Here is an 18,372-nt window from a genome sequence, read left to right on the forward strand (position 1 = left end):
TGAGTGAGACCCTGCCAAGAAAGAAAGGAAGTTAGAAAAAAAGAAAGGAGGGAGGCAAAAAGGGAGAAAGAAGGAAGAGGGCTAGGGGATGCAGCTCAGTGGTAGAGCACCCTTTTTTAGACATTGCCTCTCCATAAGCAGTGACAACATAGTTCCTCTTTGACTTGACACTGCCTCTGTAGTAAATAACACTTGGCTCAGATTTGGAGGTTCAAGAGCATGGCACTTGACTGCTTGACTTTTCTGAGGGAGTTCTGCCTGCATCACAACATGGTAGATGGCATCATGGTGGGAATACATGTGAGAGGGAGAGATAACATGGCAAAATAAAAAGCCAGAAAGGAAGAGCTGAGAAGGCTGAATTTGCTTTATAACTACCCATTCTTTTGAGAACTAACCCACTTCATGAGAGTAGCTGTGAATCCCTCCTAAGGGCAGTGCCCCCATGACCTATCCTCCTCCTACTAGGCTCCATCTCTTAAAAGTTCTACCACCTCAATACCACTACATTGGGGACGATTCTCCAGCATATGAACCTCTGAGGGGGACAAACCTGTCATAACACTTTTTAGTTTTTTGTTTATCTTTCAGTTATTTTATATCACATTAGTAAATGCACACACTTTTATATATAAAAATGCACGACTATTTGGATATATTTGAAAAAAAAAAAAAAAAGCAGAACAACATGTTTTTGCTAAACAAAATTTAATACAACCATACAGTCAAGTAATAATGGTTAAAAGACATTTTACAACTTCTTAAAATTTAAACTATGTAAGAAGTATAAACAAAACGTAAATATTAATGTGCTACAACTGAATTGAGAACAATGAAATACATTTATTTTTCACTGTGAAGACTCTGGAGTAGCTAATTAAAAGCAAATGACATTTGGTTGCCATAGGTCTGTACTAGTTGTAAAGCAGATTATACTTTGTTCAACTCTGAAATTGAGTGGTTTTAGATTGCTCCAGAAACTGTTGATAGAAATTTAAATTAACTGCAGGGAGGGGTGATGGGAAAGAGAAGAAATGCTTTCTTAAGAAAGTTAAAGCCTGTAGAGGGAAAAAAATAGTATGAAGAATGGAACAAAAATCAGGAGATATATTTTTGACATTAGAAGTAGATATTGCAAATGACAATTATAAGGGCTTAATCAAAATAAATGTTTGTCTAAATATTTTAAAAAGCACCTAGGTATCAAAAATAAAAATAACAAATATAATAAAACTCCAAGCACCCAACAATCTCCCTTAACATTCTCATTCTGCCAAGCAGTCACACAATTGGTGCTCATTAAAACATTTAAGGGGAAGGTTAGGTACTCTATAGGAAACAAATATGAAACTTATCTAAGGTAAGCTTTACTTAGATTGAAAAAAATTGAAATAGCATTGGAGAACTTAAGGCACATAAACAAATTCAGATGTAGTTATTTTGAAAACATTAAAACAGAAATTGTTTTCTTTGGAACAATATATAAAATAAGTTATGACTTGCTGTTCTTTAAAAATTTATTTATGATCATCTTTAGCACTAAGTAAACTTAATATCTAAAGCAATCACACAAATGTAAAACATTCATATAAAACATTTAAAAATGTCTAAAGTATGTTGAAAATGTCTCTGGAATTATCAGTTCACATGCTTGGCTCAAGTGGTTTCTGGTGCCTAACATTAGAAATGACAATTAGCATAGCTAGCTAGTTGAACCTATTGTTTTACAGGTCAACCAAATTATCCTATTCTGGTTACTTGGTATGATGAATTTATTTACCTAAAAAGAACAATGGGGTTAGGTGATGTAAACCTGGCTTTCAACATAAAAAAACAAGAAATTCTAATAAGGCCAAAATTATGTTGAGGTTAACCAGTGTCTTGAGCTTACTAATAATAAAGGCAATCCATAGGAAGCCTTCGAGAGACATTATTTTATCGCTTGGCACCACATAAACAGCAATCTCTCCTCTTTGAAAATAGTCTGGAGTAGATGTCTTTTCCACATATAAAGCTCAAGACTTAAAAGGCACACACAAACAATTCAACTCCTCTCTTTTCATGTATGGGTTCTCACAGTAATTTTTAAAAAATCTATTGCCATATCCAGATAACAGGAAAAAGAAACACACACCTGGTTTGCACACTGACAAAAGTGGTATAATTGAACCTTTGTCTTTCCTGAGTTTCAAAAAGGGTATTGACAGTAGAGATACAGAAACAATTCATATTCACTAAGAGAAAATGTACCCAGTTCACAAAACATTTTCATTTTTTTAAATATAAAAGAATGAATGTTCAACCACTGCCACATGTGAAGCTCCTTTATCAAATTTAATTTACTCGAGAATCATCAACTGAAGACTATTTAGTTATGGCACTTTAAACACCCCAGATAGGCAAAAGTAACAAGTTAATACCCTCCCTGAGTGTCTACATCATCTTTTAACCTGGTTTAAATGGAGTAAATATCAGTATTTCCGTCAGCTAGGAAAAAAAGTTACTGAAGACCCAATAGGCTACCATTTCATGCCTGTGCAGTACAGTCAGTGGGAATATTACAGTAGAAAAGGAGGAAGTTAGATCACTCTGTCACTCACATGAGGAAAATATGGAAAAGGATACAAGTTCATGAAACACACACGCACACGCAACAAAACACAAAAAACAACTATTTTTCTGTTGATCTACAGAGCACACCTTCCAATTCTCTTTCCAACTGAAGTATCACAGCTGGGTTTTGCAAACATCTTTGCTGCCATTTGTTTTCTAACCTTGTAAAAACTGGTAATATAGATTCTGATGGTATATAAGTCATCATTACTAATACTTATCTTGTACTTTCAACTGTAAAAAAAAAATACTCTAGAAATGCCCAAACCAAAAAATCTTCTGGAATTGAATTTAACATGATCAACTAATTTTTACTTTATATGTGTTTTTTTCTGATCATCACAAACTGCAAAAATTCTCGGGCGTTTGTATATGTGTGTCCACAACCATACTATCTACATATATACAGGTGTACACATGCATAATAACCCAGAGGCTCATTCGAGCATCATCTATCAGGAGAAAAACCTGCCAACTATGGGATGACGGAATGAATATAATCTGACAACAATTTGGTTGATATATCCCTTTTGATATACTAATTGTATCCTAAAATATTTTTTTGAAAATGAAGGCTAACACCATTATTTATCAAGAATTAGTAAAGGAAGATAATTTAAAAAGTTAAAATATCAGTTCTGTAACTTTAAAGACTTACTTTAATTTTCTAGGATTTGAGCTAAGTACTTGGTGGTCTTCAACATTAATTGCAACTACTTAATTTATGTAGTTTAAAATTATGTACATAAAAAAAATTAAACAATATTGGTATGAGGTCTGTGTTTAAACAAATTATGGTTGTTAAGATTTCATTTCAAATTTACTACAATAAACACATGGGATATGAAAAATAAATGTAAAACAAAAAAAGTAAATAGTTAATACTTTTACAATAGACAAAAATACTAGAATACAAAGTTATCCTAAGAAAGTCTTTTTTTATGTGAAGTCTCTGTATGGACAAGATCTTACAAATACACATAAAAATAACAGCTATTATTTGTATAATTCTAAGTATTTAAAAAATTTTTTCATACATTATCTCATTTACTATAAAGAATTTCTGAACTAAGTGGGTTCCATTATCTACAAAAGTATAATGAAGAAGACATTTACTATAAAATTACAGTACAAGCATCCCAATTGTACATACAACTGTTTTTCAACTAAATTATTTTCTGAATTGCTTTGATAGTTATCACAGAAAGTTATATATATCATTTTTAAATTGACTTGAAAAATAAAATTTCCTAAAAATATTTTTTAGAGTTTTCCTCAGAATTTAGATCCTAAGCTCTAAAGTTTCTCTATCTGAAATGTCTGTATCAGTCTAGGACGAGGGGGAAAAAAAAGTTTACCAATGTTATGTTTCTGATGACTACCTTGGTTTTAACAAAAATCTGGTGACACTATAATCATGTATTTGCATCATCCGTACTATGACAAGGAGTATGCAATTCCAACGTGAGAGACAACAGTGACTGGGAATTCAAAATACAGCAGGCTACCTGGTACATCCCTAAAACGTTGTAAATTATATCTGTCCATCCAGGAATCACAATAATTACTTAGGCCGTAGTTCCTGCCATATCCATTTATTTGCCTTAGAAAAAATTTGACATTCCTCTCTGAAAATTGGTAAGCTTTATAAACCGGAGTTGAGAAATCTAGACAGAATCAGTCTGTTTTAGAGAAATTTGAAAATATTGATCAGTATTTTATACAATATAGATTTATTTCAGAAAGACGGGAACTACTGCTGTTATTTTTTTCAGAGACATAAATTTAAAAGAAAAATGGACCCACTGAGGTAAGTGGTCCCTGCATTAGCCTATTAAAGGCACTTTTTTAACAGTAGAGATTCTCAGGATTTGTAGCTGTTCAAAAGAAAGCAGAATAACCAAGGAAGAACTTCTGACCCAAAGCACCATACTAATGAGGTCAAACCCTATTGTCTGTTTTTCACAAGGCAATACTGCAAAATAGAATTTCAACTCCTTTGTCAGGTTAAAGGAAAAAGACTTCCTGAGAGGACTTAGAGATGATGCATAAATACTTTGACAGTGGGTCCCATTGTTCTTCAATAGTTATTTTTTATTAAGAATTAATTTGTAATTTTATTTTGCCTTTTATGGGCACTTATATTTGTATCTCCAACCTAACCTGCCACCCCACCCCCTGCCGCTGGGGGAGGGAACATGTTTAGTATAAGATGGCAATTTTAAGAATGAAGTCACAATAATTCAGTATTTTATGATACTCAAATTGTGGTTATTACAATTTTATCAGTTGCAGAGGGGGGAAAAAACCTTCAATAAAATTAACCAGTGTGGATATGCTAAGTCTGTGACAAAGATTTTTAAAATTGATTTCCTCCCCTCAGAATACATTCTAAGCACTCTCAGCATTAGGTGATTCAACCTAAATGTGAATCCTCAGTCATGCAACTTTTCTTTACATATATGACAAAATAAAGAATACACAGTCTTGCAGATAACCATACATAAATGAAAAGATCATTCACAAATTTCTAAAAAAGCATTCAGGCAGACATTATTTCCTACTCCACAGAGGCTTCTTACAAATACAAGGGTAAACTCCCAAAGGTCAAGCAACAATCACCATAATTATCTTTAACAACTTTTTTTCCCATTACAGGAAAGACTTTATTACAGTTTGAAAGATTGATATATTGGGGAGAAAGGCACCAGGATTATTGGTTTTGCTATTTTTTGAATATGGCACAGAGGAGATAAGTCAAGTTCCCACTCAGGAGTTTTTTAAACCTCTCATCTTGGATCAGTGTGGCTTCTCAGGTGAGGTATCCTGGCTTTAGAGCTTAAAGCATTTCTCATTGTATCTATGAATAGTCACACAGCCATGATAGGACACTGGCCTGGGCATTGCAGCTACCCCTGTGATGATACTTGTTGCAGGATCATAACAGAGAATAGTGTCTGTGGCTTCTCCATTTTCCCGTCTTCCACCCAGGATATATATTTTACCATTACACACAGACATGCCACAGTTTTCCTGTTTAATCAAATACATAAAAAAATTAACTGTTGAAGGTAAAAAATTTGAAAAGTAAAATAAGACACAAACACAATCAAAAAAGGAAGACATGATATTAGCTGGGTCACAGAAACCATCCAAATAACATTTTAGTTAACTTCCCCCATAATAGTATTCTTAGCTAAATTTTACTCTTGTGTGGCAATAACATAACTATATAAAATAAATATTCTTATAAAAATGAGAGTGATTCTTCAAATAAAGAAATGCTATTAAAAATTATCTCACTTTTACATGCTGCAAGTTAAATATTCTATTTATGTTTCATTTAATACATTTAAAAAAAATACTTTTAGGGGCTGGGGATATAGCTCAGTTAGTAGAGTGCTTGCCTTGCATGCACAAGGCCCTGGGTTAAATTCCCAGTACCACCAAAAAAAAGAAAAAAAAAAATTTTTTTTTAGTTGTAGACAGACACCTTTATTTTATTTATTTATGTGGTACTGAGGATTGAACCCAGTGCCTCACACATGCAAGACTAATGATCTACCACTGAGCCACAACCCCAGCCCAAATTAATGCATCTTGTTATTGTGGTTTCACATAACCAACAGAGGAATAGTTCTATCAATGAATTCAATAAACATTTTTACTTGACCAGATTTGCTATATATAAATTTCCCTCTTGTAGAAAAAAACTAAATCTTGGTGGACTTGCACAATTTTCAAGACTGAAAGCATTAGTGAGTAATTAAAAATGCCTGTATTAGAATTTATACGTACCCAGAGTGAAATGGCTTGTTAACATTAGTGAATGATATTTTTATCTTGAATGCAACCCATGAGCTGCATCAATCATGAGCCAAACTAAAGCACAATGAGCTCTTTCCATAAATTCTAAAAGTTCTGAATACAATATAAAACAATGACAAAAATATACTTAATTTTCAGGTACAAGCTATGCTGAATATTGAACTGTATAGTTACTTTTATGATGATTCTAAAGCAATCTGGTTATTAATATTTCTGATAATAATGCTCAGAATTTAAATGAACCTTGAAAACAAGTATTCATTCATATTGGGAAATGATTTCTACCAGATAAAATTGTTTATTTCACTCTGTAAAATACCTGTTCTTTACTCTGTGTATTTGTCCTATATGAAAAACTTATTCTTCACTCAGGGACAGGGTAGCTAGTGGCAAAAATAATTGATCAATACATGAATTTTTAATGTTATTTTTAAGGACGAAAATGAAATGATCCTTATATTGTTAAAAAAATCTTTTCCTTAATTACTTTCATATGCTTAAATGTTAAAATGTCAACCAGCAATACACAACAAGAATCAGAGTTCTGGGCTGGGGACATAGCTCAGTCAGTAGAGTGCTTGCCTCGTAAGCACCAGGCCCTGGGTTCGATCCCCGGCACACACACAAAAAAAAAATCAGAGTTCTTTCTTTTAATTATTCTAAACTTTAATGATATTTTAAATACCTGGTCTACTGAAGAAGGAAAAGAAATATTCATCACTGACTTAAAAAACAACCCTGTAATCCCAGTCACTTGGGAGACCAAGTTTGAGGCCAGCCTCAGCAATTTAGTGAGGCCCTAAACAACTTGAGACCCTGTCTCAAAACAAACAAAAACCATATAAAAAGGGCTGAGGATGTGGCTCAGTGGTTCAGTGGCCCTAGGTTCAATTCCTGGTACTAAAACAAACAAACCAAAAAACCCCAAAAAAAAAAAAAAAAAAAAAACACAACAAATGAACAAACAAACCCCCAAACCCATAATTTTTTAGCAGGGACATTCCTAAGAGAGATTAGAAAACAAAGTATGTTTAGAATATCAAGTTGTGACCTTCAGGAATTATGCAAAGTAGAGAGGCATGGAAATGGTGAAGGACAAAAAGAGAAATAGGTTGGGTCCATAAGGACTATACAAAAAAAAGTTAATTTTTTTCCAGTTTTGTTTTTCACTTAATATTTTCAGCATTTTAAAAAGGTAATAGTTTTAGACTCATTTGATTGTCTGCCAAAAATATTAGTTATCTTTTTCATCGATTAGCATTAACAGGGCAGGCAATTCTTTAGAGATGGTTTGAAAATTACCTAGCAATAATGAATACAAAGATACATTTAGTAATACTGGTAGTGAGAAGGAACCAGGGGAAAGTGGATGATTTCCCAAATCCTAGCACTATATTTGATCTTCAATGGTTTCTGTAAAATGTAATATACTTCTGATCCAAATATTTCTTTCCCTTGAAATTTCTGAAATCAATGTTATTCACTGTTTAGAGAAAATGTGCCATGTGTATCCTGTTGGTTTTTTTCTGTTATGTCAATTGTCCAATTAGATATGTATGCTTGGCATTCTGTTGAATGCTGATAATTATCTTCCTAAGCTCTGTTATCAGTGATCTTCAGTGAAAATGAATTACTTTTTAAAATATTCACTGTAAAAAGCCAATAAAAGATATCTTAGATTAAAATGTTATTTCTTCTTAAATGTAATATAAAAAGGATAAAAGATTACATTCACTCCATATCCTGAAGCTGAAGATCCTATTATGTCCCTTTTATCAGTTGGGACAATGATATTTTGAATACATTACTAAGTGGAGACCATAACTCAATGTCAACAACTTTAAAAAAAATTGTGTTATACTCAAAGCCTACTCATTATCCTTACAGTTCTACGCTGTATCTCTTGTGTATCTTGCATATAAGATTATTTTAAAATTAGGTTCCTCATTTACTTTACTTTCTCATTTGCTTACTTACTCAAAATTTACTGAACATGAATAAATCCAAAATACATTAAGAGATGAGTAAGAATAGTACTCCCAAGAAGGCTGAAGTCCAGCATGGAAAATACACATTCATACCCACTAGGGAATATGCTAATTATTATAACACAGGTGCCGGAAGTTGCAACATCAGAAGGAAAATGCAATCAGTTCTTGCCAAAGTAACATCAGTTTGTTACAACTATGAAGAGGTCCTTGAAATTACAAGAATTACAAGAAGAGAAGGTTAAAAAATAAAAAGGTTCATTAGAAGCTAAGGAGGATACAGCAAGAACCAAGGCAAGAATATACATGACCTGTTCAGAGAACACAAGTAACAAGCAAGGCTCAAGTGGTGCACTTGGGCAGTTGAAGTAGGGGACCACAAGGTTTGAGGCCAACCTTGGCAACTTAGTGAGACCCTGTCTCAAAATTTAAAAAGAAAGGAAGGAAGGAAGGAAAGAAGGAAGAAAAAAGAAAAGATAAGAAAATTGGGGCTAGGAACAAAGTTCAGTGGTAAAGCACCCTCTAGGTTCAATTCCCAGTACAAAACTAAACAAAAAAAGGAATACTTACACTTAATGTAATTGGGATACAGTAATAGAAAATGAGGCTGAAAGGGCGAAGTAAAGATCTACAATAGAAGGTATAGAATGAAGTGGTAAAAGTTGAATTTTGTTCAAGTAGGTTTCCAATCAAGGAAGAGATAAAATTACATTTGTTGGAAAAGATCTGGTGGCAAAATGGTTTAGAAAAGCAAGATGTTAGAGAAAGGAAGACTAAAATATTATTGTTTGTGTTGAGGTAAGAACATGCATAAAAGTAGGAACAATAAAGAATGAAAAAAAAAAACAGAAAAAACTGAGGTCATAACTGATATGCTAGATTGATTCAATTTAACAGAAAGTGAAGACTATCTATAATGGATTACATTTCTAAGTTGTTTGGAGACATAAAAAAGTAGGCTTGGGGAAGAAGGTAAATTTTATTTAAGTCTGAAGCCTTGGGCACCCATGGAAAACTGAGCTGGAAACTGGAGTTTGGAACACAGGAGAGAAGCTTATTGAACATTAAGACTTGAAGTCTTCAGTACTGAGTAACAGATGAAATCATTCAAGAAAGAGTATATATGGGCAAGAGGCCAGGGGAAAGGTGCTCAAACAACATTCATATTTAAGGACTGAGTAGAAAAAATTAAGAAAAATATGAAAGAGACTAGAGATTACCAGTAGTGACTTTGAAGAGTACAACATCTTTAGAGTGGTGTGAGTAGAACCAGATTTCCAGCATCAGAAGCAGCATTTTGCAAAAAGGAAGGTGAGCACAGACATGAATCAAAAGGTTGAGGGAAGACCTTTTTGGGAATAGCAGGGGTAAGGGAGTGGGCTCCAGGTGGAATGTACAGATGAGACCTGAGCACAAACATATCCTTATAACAAAAAAACAGCAAACGACCTAGCTGCTAAGCAGAGAAGCACCCAGTCTGAGAACATCTCTTCAAAAACATTAAAGAGAGGATAAGGATGAGAGTAGTCTTTTGAAAAAGGTTAAGGGGAATAAAAGATCAACAGCCAAAATGCAATAGATACTTCATCTTGGGATGGTAAAAAGGAAGTTATTTCAATAAAACAATTCCCTGGAATGATTCATAAAAGTTTTATGTGAAACTTTAAAAAATTATGAAGTTCAAGTAAAGATGTTGTATTTTAAAAGTAAAATTCCAGTGTATTAGTAGTGGTGATGTACTTGGTCCCTCTTAGGTTTATTTCTCTCTTGGACTGTTTTATATTATTACCTGTCGGCTGAATGTATTCTGTACATGCATCCAGTAGTCTTCAACTGGATCATAACAATATATTGTCTTGGTCAGTCCACCAGCAACATAGATCAGGTTGTTTAAGGAAACAGCTGTTATACACCTCTTGGCAATTGGGATAGCTGCACGAAGTAGCCAAGAATTGGTTTCTGGATCATAAGATTGAACCTAATAATATATAGAAACATTTAATTAAAGTTTCTAAAGAAATTCATAAATTTACTTAATAAAAAGTCTACTAATACATAGAAACATGATTAAAAATCAAATTCTGTTAATTCATAGAATTAAAGGAGGTTAGCCTGATAATGAAATCTGTATATCTGGAAAATTCTCCAAAGAAATACAAATTTATTACTATCAAGCAGAAAAAAGTAACAAATGCACACCAACTATTTCCAGGATTAGTGGTCACCAGGTTAACTTATTTCCACTGAAATTAAGTCTAAATTTTTAAAAAATTGCATTATGTGGAATAATCATGCCTCAATCTGAATAAAATTTCCTTATACTTTTTAAATATATATATATTTCTTAGTTGTAGGTGGACACAATGCCTTTATTTTATTTTTATGTGATGCTAAGGATTGAACCCAGGGCCTCACGCATGCTAGGCAGGCACTCTACCACTGAGTCCCAGCCCCAGCCCCTTCTTTAAACTTTTAAGGAGTCCTTTCTTCAAAAAAATACAAATAAACCTCAATTCAGTATACCCTGAATTATGGTAAGTTCTGAATTAATGAACTCTAAGTGACATTTGATTACAGTGTATTGAAATTTAACTTAGAAAAAGAATTAACTGACAAAATTAAGGTAACATTTCTAAATTAATTAAGCATTAGATACTTTTTTTCCAGAATAAACGTGGTGTTTCCTGAGATGTCAGGACCACACATGTTCTTTTGTCCCAGGAATTCAATGAACTGTAGCTACTTTGTGCCATCCTCTATTTACACTGCAGGGGCTCCCTTTCCTCCTCTTTGTTCTAAAAATACTTAGAAAGTATGCACAAAATGACCCAGTTGGAAGCAGTATAATTAGTCATTGTGCTTTACCCTGGGCTAATTCACTTCCCAACTGGGTTATATGTGAATAATTTAGATTCTGTAGATGATAGCAGTAAGATTTCAATATTGAGATTAGTTTTATTTTAAAAAAGGCTTAATTACACTTGTTATGTAAAGTATTTAGATACAATAGGGTCTCACTTTAGCAACACAAAATTCAGAGGTTTTCCCTAGAACAGTAAGTTACCAGAAAAATTTTAAAAGACCCTTCACATTAAGCCACCTCGCTGACTACTTGATAAATCTCAGTCTTTCTGTTTTTGTATATATTGTTGGTAATTTCTTTATAAGAACATGGTTTATGGTTTGGGGATATGGCTCAGTGGTATAGAGTATGCTCAAGGCCCCGGGTTCTATCTCCAGTACTGCAAAGAGAATGAGGGGCGGGGGAAATGACTTACCTTATCAGAACAAGTATTATCATCAGGTCCTCCACCAATCACAAACAATTTGCCTACACAGCTAGTCACTGCAGGAGAACTCACTGCTTCCTTAAGGGGAGCAACTTCAGTCCATCGATTTGAAAAGGAATCATAACACTCTACGCTGCTAAGTCTGTTTTGTCCGTCATAGCCTCCTACAACGTATACCTATATGAAAAATACATGAAAAACACTTAAATATCAAGTTTAAATCCTGAACTAGTTGGTTAAAGAAGTAAGGGATTGCCTCCCTTTAAAAACCCTTGTTAACTATAACTGCAATAAATTTAACCCAGAGCTTTTGAGTCTTCTTTTTTTAACACTACATAGAGCCTTAAAGACCTTTTTTTCCCTAAGGGACCACAATGGATAAAATTTTAATACCACAGATATGCTGTATATTTGTTGTCTTACTTTATGTACATCTATTCTTTGTACATGAAAGATTATGACTATTTTCACACTGCCACTACAAGAACAAATTTTCACCACCTCCTTGGGGGTAATACTGCTCACATGGAAAACTGTACAATTTACCTTAAATGTTCACACTCATGGATGATGAAATATTTGATAACATAAAGTAATACACTATGAAACTAAAATGTTAGGTAAGGATCATTAAATCATGAGAATTTGGAAGGCAGGGCCTCTTTTAGCCCCCACAGTGACTAAAAAAAGCACCTGATATATAATCTTCAATTCGAAGAGCTTTAATGTACACTTTCTTTTTACAAATAAGAGGAAGCAGGGCAAATCAATATCTTTATATGAAAGGTGAGGCAATCCAGAGTTTTTTTAATTTAACAAAGATCTCCAGCTTAGCAGTCGTGTTTCCTTTAATGAATAGTCATCATTAACTCTTCCTCCACAGCTGATTAACTATTAAGTTCTATTGAATCATCTTTCATAGATCTCTTATATTTGTCCCTTCCTTTTGTTTGCCATTACCACCATCCTACCTTAGGGGCCACATCATTTCTAACCTCAAATAACCTCCTGGTCTCCAGTCTTGTGCTCTCAAAACTGTAATTTTCCTAAAACACTTCATCGATTTTATTTTTATTTATTTTGGTACTGGGGATTGAACCCAGAGTTGCTTAACCACTGGGCCACATCCCCAGTCCTTTTTTATATTTTCTTTAGAGACAAGGTCTTGCTAAATTGCTTAGGGCCTTGCTAAATTGCTGAGGCTGGCTTTGAACTTGTGATCCTCCTGCCTCAGCCTCCTGAACTGCTGGGATAATAGGCATGCACCAATGTGCCTAGCCATCAATTCTTTTAACGGTTCAGCAATGAATCCCAAGGGTCAAAGCCAAATTTCACATCTTGTCATTAAAATTTGTCTACAATTTATCTTTCTGTGTGCCTCTAAATTTTCACAGTAGCTAATGCCACTTCTATCATGCATTTCTCACATTATGTTATGATGACCTAATGGTGGATTTGTGCCCAGAACACCATACAGCTCAGAGAGGTAGAGTAGTTTACAAAACGATGTGCAGCTCTAAGCGGTATGCAACCTATGGCACAATATAGCAAGAAATAAAGGTACAGGCTGGATACAGTTTCAGGGCACAGGACTGCTGGGTTCATATCTACTTTGCCACTCCATGTACAGCAATTAATCTTTTCAGAGACTCAGTATTTATTCACCCAATTTAAAAATGTACACAAGAGTACTTATCACATAACCTTGGAGATTAAACTTTAATACATACTCCTTAAATATAAATGAAAAATACATGCTATGAGCATCAAGAAAGAAGGGCTCTAGGATTGAGAAAATCTGAGCTTTTGCCACTGCTTTATCTGTGTAATCTTAGGCAAGGTTATTTATAAACTGACAAGGTTATATTAAATATTCCCTACGATTCTATATTCCAAGTCATCTTAGGTTTCCTTACACAGAGTATTAACATTTTTAAATATATTCATAGATTTGAATTCAGCCTCTACTTTAATTTTTAGGATAATGGTTTCCATGAACTGGGTACTTGCTGTGTAAGACAAATTATTCCTTTTATTCTTGATTTAGTACTTAAGGATTTGGGTACTTGTGAGTCAAGTATAACAGTGTTTGTCAAATAAATTTGAGTTCACCAATACATAATGTTTTTTGAGGCATTAACATTTTCATTTGCCTATGTCCAGATCAAATAATTTTAAAAATCATATATATTTTCAGTCAGACCTCCTCTCCTTCTAACTCCTCAATTGTTTTAAACCCTCTTTCCCAGTAATGCTTTGTCATTCTTTAGGCATAGCTACCAAAACTACATATTATATGGAGGATATGGGCACACTAAAGGTTTTAGAAAAGATTTCTATTAATATTTTATTTCCAGTACATCAATCTTAAAGGTCCTCACAATTTCATTGGCCTTGTTTACTGCTGTAGCATATGAGATTAAGGTCCCAAGTAATTAACAATAACTTTAAACTGTGTTTTGGGAAGCCCTAGTAGTGTCCACAGTATAGAGATTTCAAGAAGCCTCTATGGGGAAAAGGACAAGAAAGACTGATGGGACTCTTGAGTGGAAAATATTCTAAGCCAACATCTTTGGTTCAATTAGAGAAGTTCTGGCTTTTCAGGTGGCTCTGAAATATCTCATTATAGAGGTAGTGATCCTTTTAGAAAGAGGTTCTAGGGGATCAATCAAAGAATTAGGTGCAGTGAAGTTTGCTGCTTTCATTTAGATTGTTCATTGAGGTAGCTCTGGAGGAGCTCTTGGAGATGCTGGCAGGGAAAGGCTACAGACTCTGAATTACTCCGATATAATTACTGAAAGATAATCTGTTTAATGTAATGAATTTTTAATATAAGATTTAACTTTTAAAAAGAGTATAGTACAGTGCTTTTAAAAAGTCTGGAAACCACTAGGCCACAGGTGATTCATAGTATTTGGTTTACAACCTATATTGTATGTATTTTAATAATATTAATTAGCTTCAATTAATAATACATTTTCTTTAAAATATGTTGGTTTATCCTGTTATTTAAATTTGTTTTGTCCCTACTTGTACAAATAAAAAAGATAAAGTAGCATCATTTTAGATAAATAAATCTCTGCCTGACTACCAAAGTTAGTAAAAGGAAAAAAAAAAAATTGCTTGGATTAGACATTGCCCTTTTGATGTAACCCCTTTCTTTTCCAATTCTTCTTAGGCATTTGAACTCCAATGTGCATGAGAAAAGATATGTGCTACACTGCCATGAATTCTAAGTTGGGAGAACAAAATATCCATTCAAAAGCACAGTGTCATATTGTTTATATCTTTAGTTTATCTACTGTGGTTAGGAATAGAAGGAAATACAATTTGAATTCAAAATACCCAGAGGGAAAGTGAAATGCAGGACTTAGCTGTGGTATTTATTTTGGAAATGTACCAGCAATAGTAATAAAAAATGATTTCTCTTACTTTACCAAGGAGGACAGCCATTTTGTGACGCCATCTGCCTTTATTTAGAGAGGCAACTCTGATCCAAATATTTAACTGTGAGTTATAAATCCAGACATCCCGACTATTGATTCTTCCACCTTTAAATGCAAAACAGTGCACATGCAATAATATATCACTATATATTTATCACCAAGAGATCTATGCCACCAAAGCACAGGAGGCAATTAATAAATTTGAGAATTAAGTTCAATAAATGAAAGAAAGACTCTCTTACACATTAATGAAAATAGTTCTACAGAGCAGATTTAAACTTTGTCAATTATAATCTTGAAAAGTAATGATTATAGTCTTCTTAAAACAAAATACAGAATTTGAGTTTTACAAATATATGACTGTTAATTTAGAGTTAGATATCAGGAGCCATCAAACAATTTTTTTTTTTTTTAAGTACTAGGGATTGAACCCAGGAACACTTTACCACTGGGCTATATCCCCAATCCTTTTTAATTTTTATGAGACAGGATTTCACTAAATTGATGAGGTCAGCCTCTAATTTGCGATACTCCTGCCTCAGCCTCCTGAATTGCTGGGATTACAGGTGTGTACCACTGTGCCTGGTGCCAATTAACAGAGTTTTGAGCATAGATTCAAAACTTATACTTTATTCTACATTATCCATTTTTTTTTTTTTTTTGGTTTTGGAGTCCAGCGGCATTTAACCCATTTAACCACTGAGCCACATCCCCAGCCCTGTTTTCATTTTTTACTTTGAGACAGGGTCTTGATAAGTTGCTTAGGTCCTCACTAAGTTGCTGAGGCAGAACCTCTTGCCTTAGCCTCCTGAGTTGCTGGGATTACAGGAGTATGCCACCATGCCCAGCTATATTATCTTGTGCCTGTTTTTAAAAGCAAAAAATTATTTTTAGTTTTATTTGTTATATAAAATGATTTTCTTAAAGTGAGCATATTCACATTTCACTATTTTCTTTTAAGACACTGTTGTTGTTTAAAACAGTAAAGCTGTATCCAAATCAAAAGTAGCTACTCCAGTGATCCTTTTTTTACCTGAAACAAGAATGTCATTCCTTAGAGCACAGACTGCATACTCTGATTTGGTAAATTCTGGAAGCTTAGCCAAAGATTTCCATTCTCCTGTTACAGGATCATAGCACTCAGTGTATGGAAGGTTAAATCCTCCAACTCGTTCACAGCCTCCAACAACAACTATCACCTCTGAATAGCCAGTGGACCTAAAATAATTATTGTAAGAATGCACAAGTAATAATAAACATTAAAATATACTCAAGATTGTTTAAAACCCTAAAAGCAAACCACACATTATCATAAACAGTTAAGTGTATTCTCTGTACCTGTACCAAATAATACAGGCTGGAAGTTACTTGAGATTATTAACAGGGTAGATAGTGACATCATCACCTACAGAAAATGTCTATAGGTCTTTTTTTCTATGGGTTTTGACTTAAAAATTGTAAACCAGTCCAAGGATCCTATCTAACCTACTAATATTTAAACTAATATTAAGGATATTATCAAGAATATTAAGAATGATTTTCAAATGCAGTTTTGCAGCAATTCAGATATACATAACCACACAAGGTGAGATAATGAAATTTTTCTAACTATAGGAAAATGCTGCTTTTTCATCCGACTGCAAGTTTTAAAGAACTAATTCATAGTTTGATTTGGGCACCTTCTAAATAAGTTTATGTGACTATTTATGCCATGTGAAAACAGCAAGAAGATGGCCTTATGGGAACCTGGAAGTGAACCCCTCCAGATACTGAATTTGCCGACACCTTTTTCTTGGAATTCCCAGCCTCCAGAATTGTGAGAATTGAATTTCTATTATTTATAAGCCACTGAGTATGTGGTATTCTGCTGCAATAGCCTGAGTGGACTAAGACACCTTGATAATGCTTAATAAAAATAAGAAAAATACTCAATCTAGCTATCTAAGAATAGGCAAATATAATAAAACAAAAGTTTATGTATTTGTTCAGAAGTAAATTTTAAAAATATGGAGTAAGTAAATTAAGGTAATCTAAAAATGTCAGGCAGTCACTAAAAATGCCGACAGTTTACAACAAAGGATGTTAAAGGGAAAAACACAAAATAAAAAACTGTATATAGAGTATATTCAAAACTATATTAAAAATGTATCTGAGAAAAAAAATCCATTGAAATGCAAATGATGGTTGTTTCTGAATGGTATGGCACCCCACTTTCTATCATTACAAATTTTCAAACTAACAGCAAGTCCAGCCTATTTTTAGAATGGAAAAAAAACACCTTTAAGACCACTAAGAGAATCCTAATGGTTCATGTTAGTCACGGGCCTCTCTTATTTTGTATTTTCATCTAAAGATACAGAGGAGGGGGCTGGGGAGATAGCTCAGTTGGTAGAGTGCTTGCCTTGTAAGCACAAGGCCCTGGGTTCAATCCCCAACACCCAAAAAAAAAAAAAAAATAAAATAAAATAAAATAAATATATAAATAAAGATACAGAGGAAAAACCAAATGCTTATCCAAGATTTCTTTGTTCATAAGCTTCAACAGACAGCATCAGAATTTTAAAATTCCTTGTCTTTTATATTTGTTCACAAATACAATCTAAATGAAAAAGTCTTATAATTACATTTTATGGTTACAAGTAAAGTGTCATTAAAAAAATCTCAATAATTCCTGTTCTCTCTCTTTTTTCCTTCACTGATAATGGCATTTATTCTGGCAAGAATTGTGCAGTTTGCTATAAGAAAGATAAGGTATGGTATTTACGACCATTTTACTATGTCTCAAGTGCAGAAGCAGATTTTCTTTCATAGTTGAAATCCAGCTCTATGGTTTCCTTAACATCTGTGCTCATTTCTCATCTAAAAAGCAGGCTGGATAAGTTATATATAATCCCGTTTCCCTTAATTAAATGTGGAGGAGGAAAAAAGACCACATCAGAATGTTGACAGTTTGGGGTGGGAGGGGTGGGGGGAAGGGAAAAAATAACAGAATGAATCAAACAACATTACTCTATGTAAATTTATGATTACACAAATGGTATGCCTTTGTGCCATGTACAAACAGAGAAACAACATGTATCCCATTTGTTTACAATAAAAAAAAAAAATAAAAAATAAATTCTCAATAAGAATAACACTTAGGATGGGTTCTTTCAAGCAGTATTAGATTTCCTAGTCATTCTCTAGATAAGCAGAATCTACTGTTCT

General features: G+C 33.6%; 1 protein-coding gene across 8 annotated transcripts in view; it reads right to left on the reverse strand.

Annotated features, from left to right (window-relative positions):
• Positions 1-691: 691 nt before the first annotated feature.
• Positions 692-18,372, reverse strand: part of KLHL24 (kelch like family member 24) — a 39,049-nt gene continuing 21,368 nt past the window's right edge. For all 8 annotated transcript variants that reach the window (XM_079100699.1, XM_079100694.1, XM_079100698.1 and 5 more), the window contains 5 exons: positions 16,199-16,383; positions 15,152-15,270; positions 11,708-11,896; positions 10,219-10,407; positions 692-5,646 (listed from right to left, as the gene is read on the reverse strand). In XM_079100699.1, coding sequence (XP_078956825.1) covers positions 5,446-5,646; positions 10,219-10,407; positions 11,708-11,896; positions 15,152-15,270; positions 16,199-16,383 — 883 coding nt within the window. In that variant the 3' untranslated portion in view covers positions 692-5,445. The remainder of the gene's footprint in view (positions 5,647-10,218; positions 10,408-11,707; positions 11,897-15,151; positions 15,271-16,198; positions 16,384-18,372) is intronic.

Source organism: Sciurus vulgaris (genome assembly GCF_902686455.1).
Source record: "Sciurus vulgaris genome assembly, chromosome: 10".
In the NCBI taxonomy this organism is placed as follows: Eukaryota; Metazoa; Chordata; class Mammalia; order Rodentia; family Sciuridae; genus Sciurus; species Sciurus vulgaris.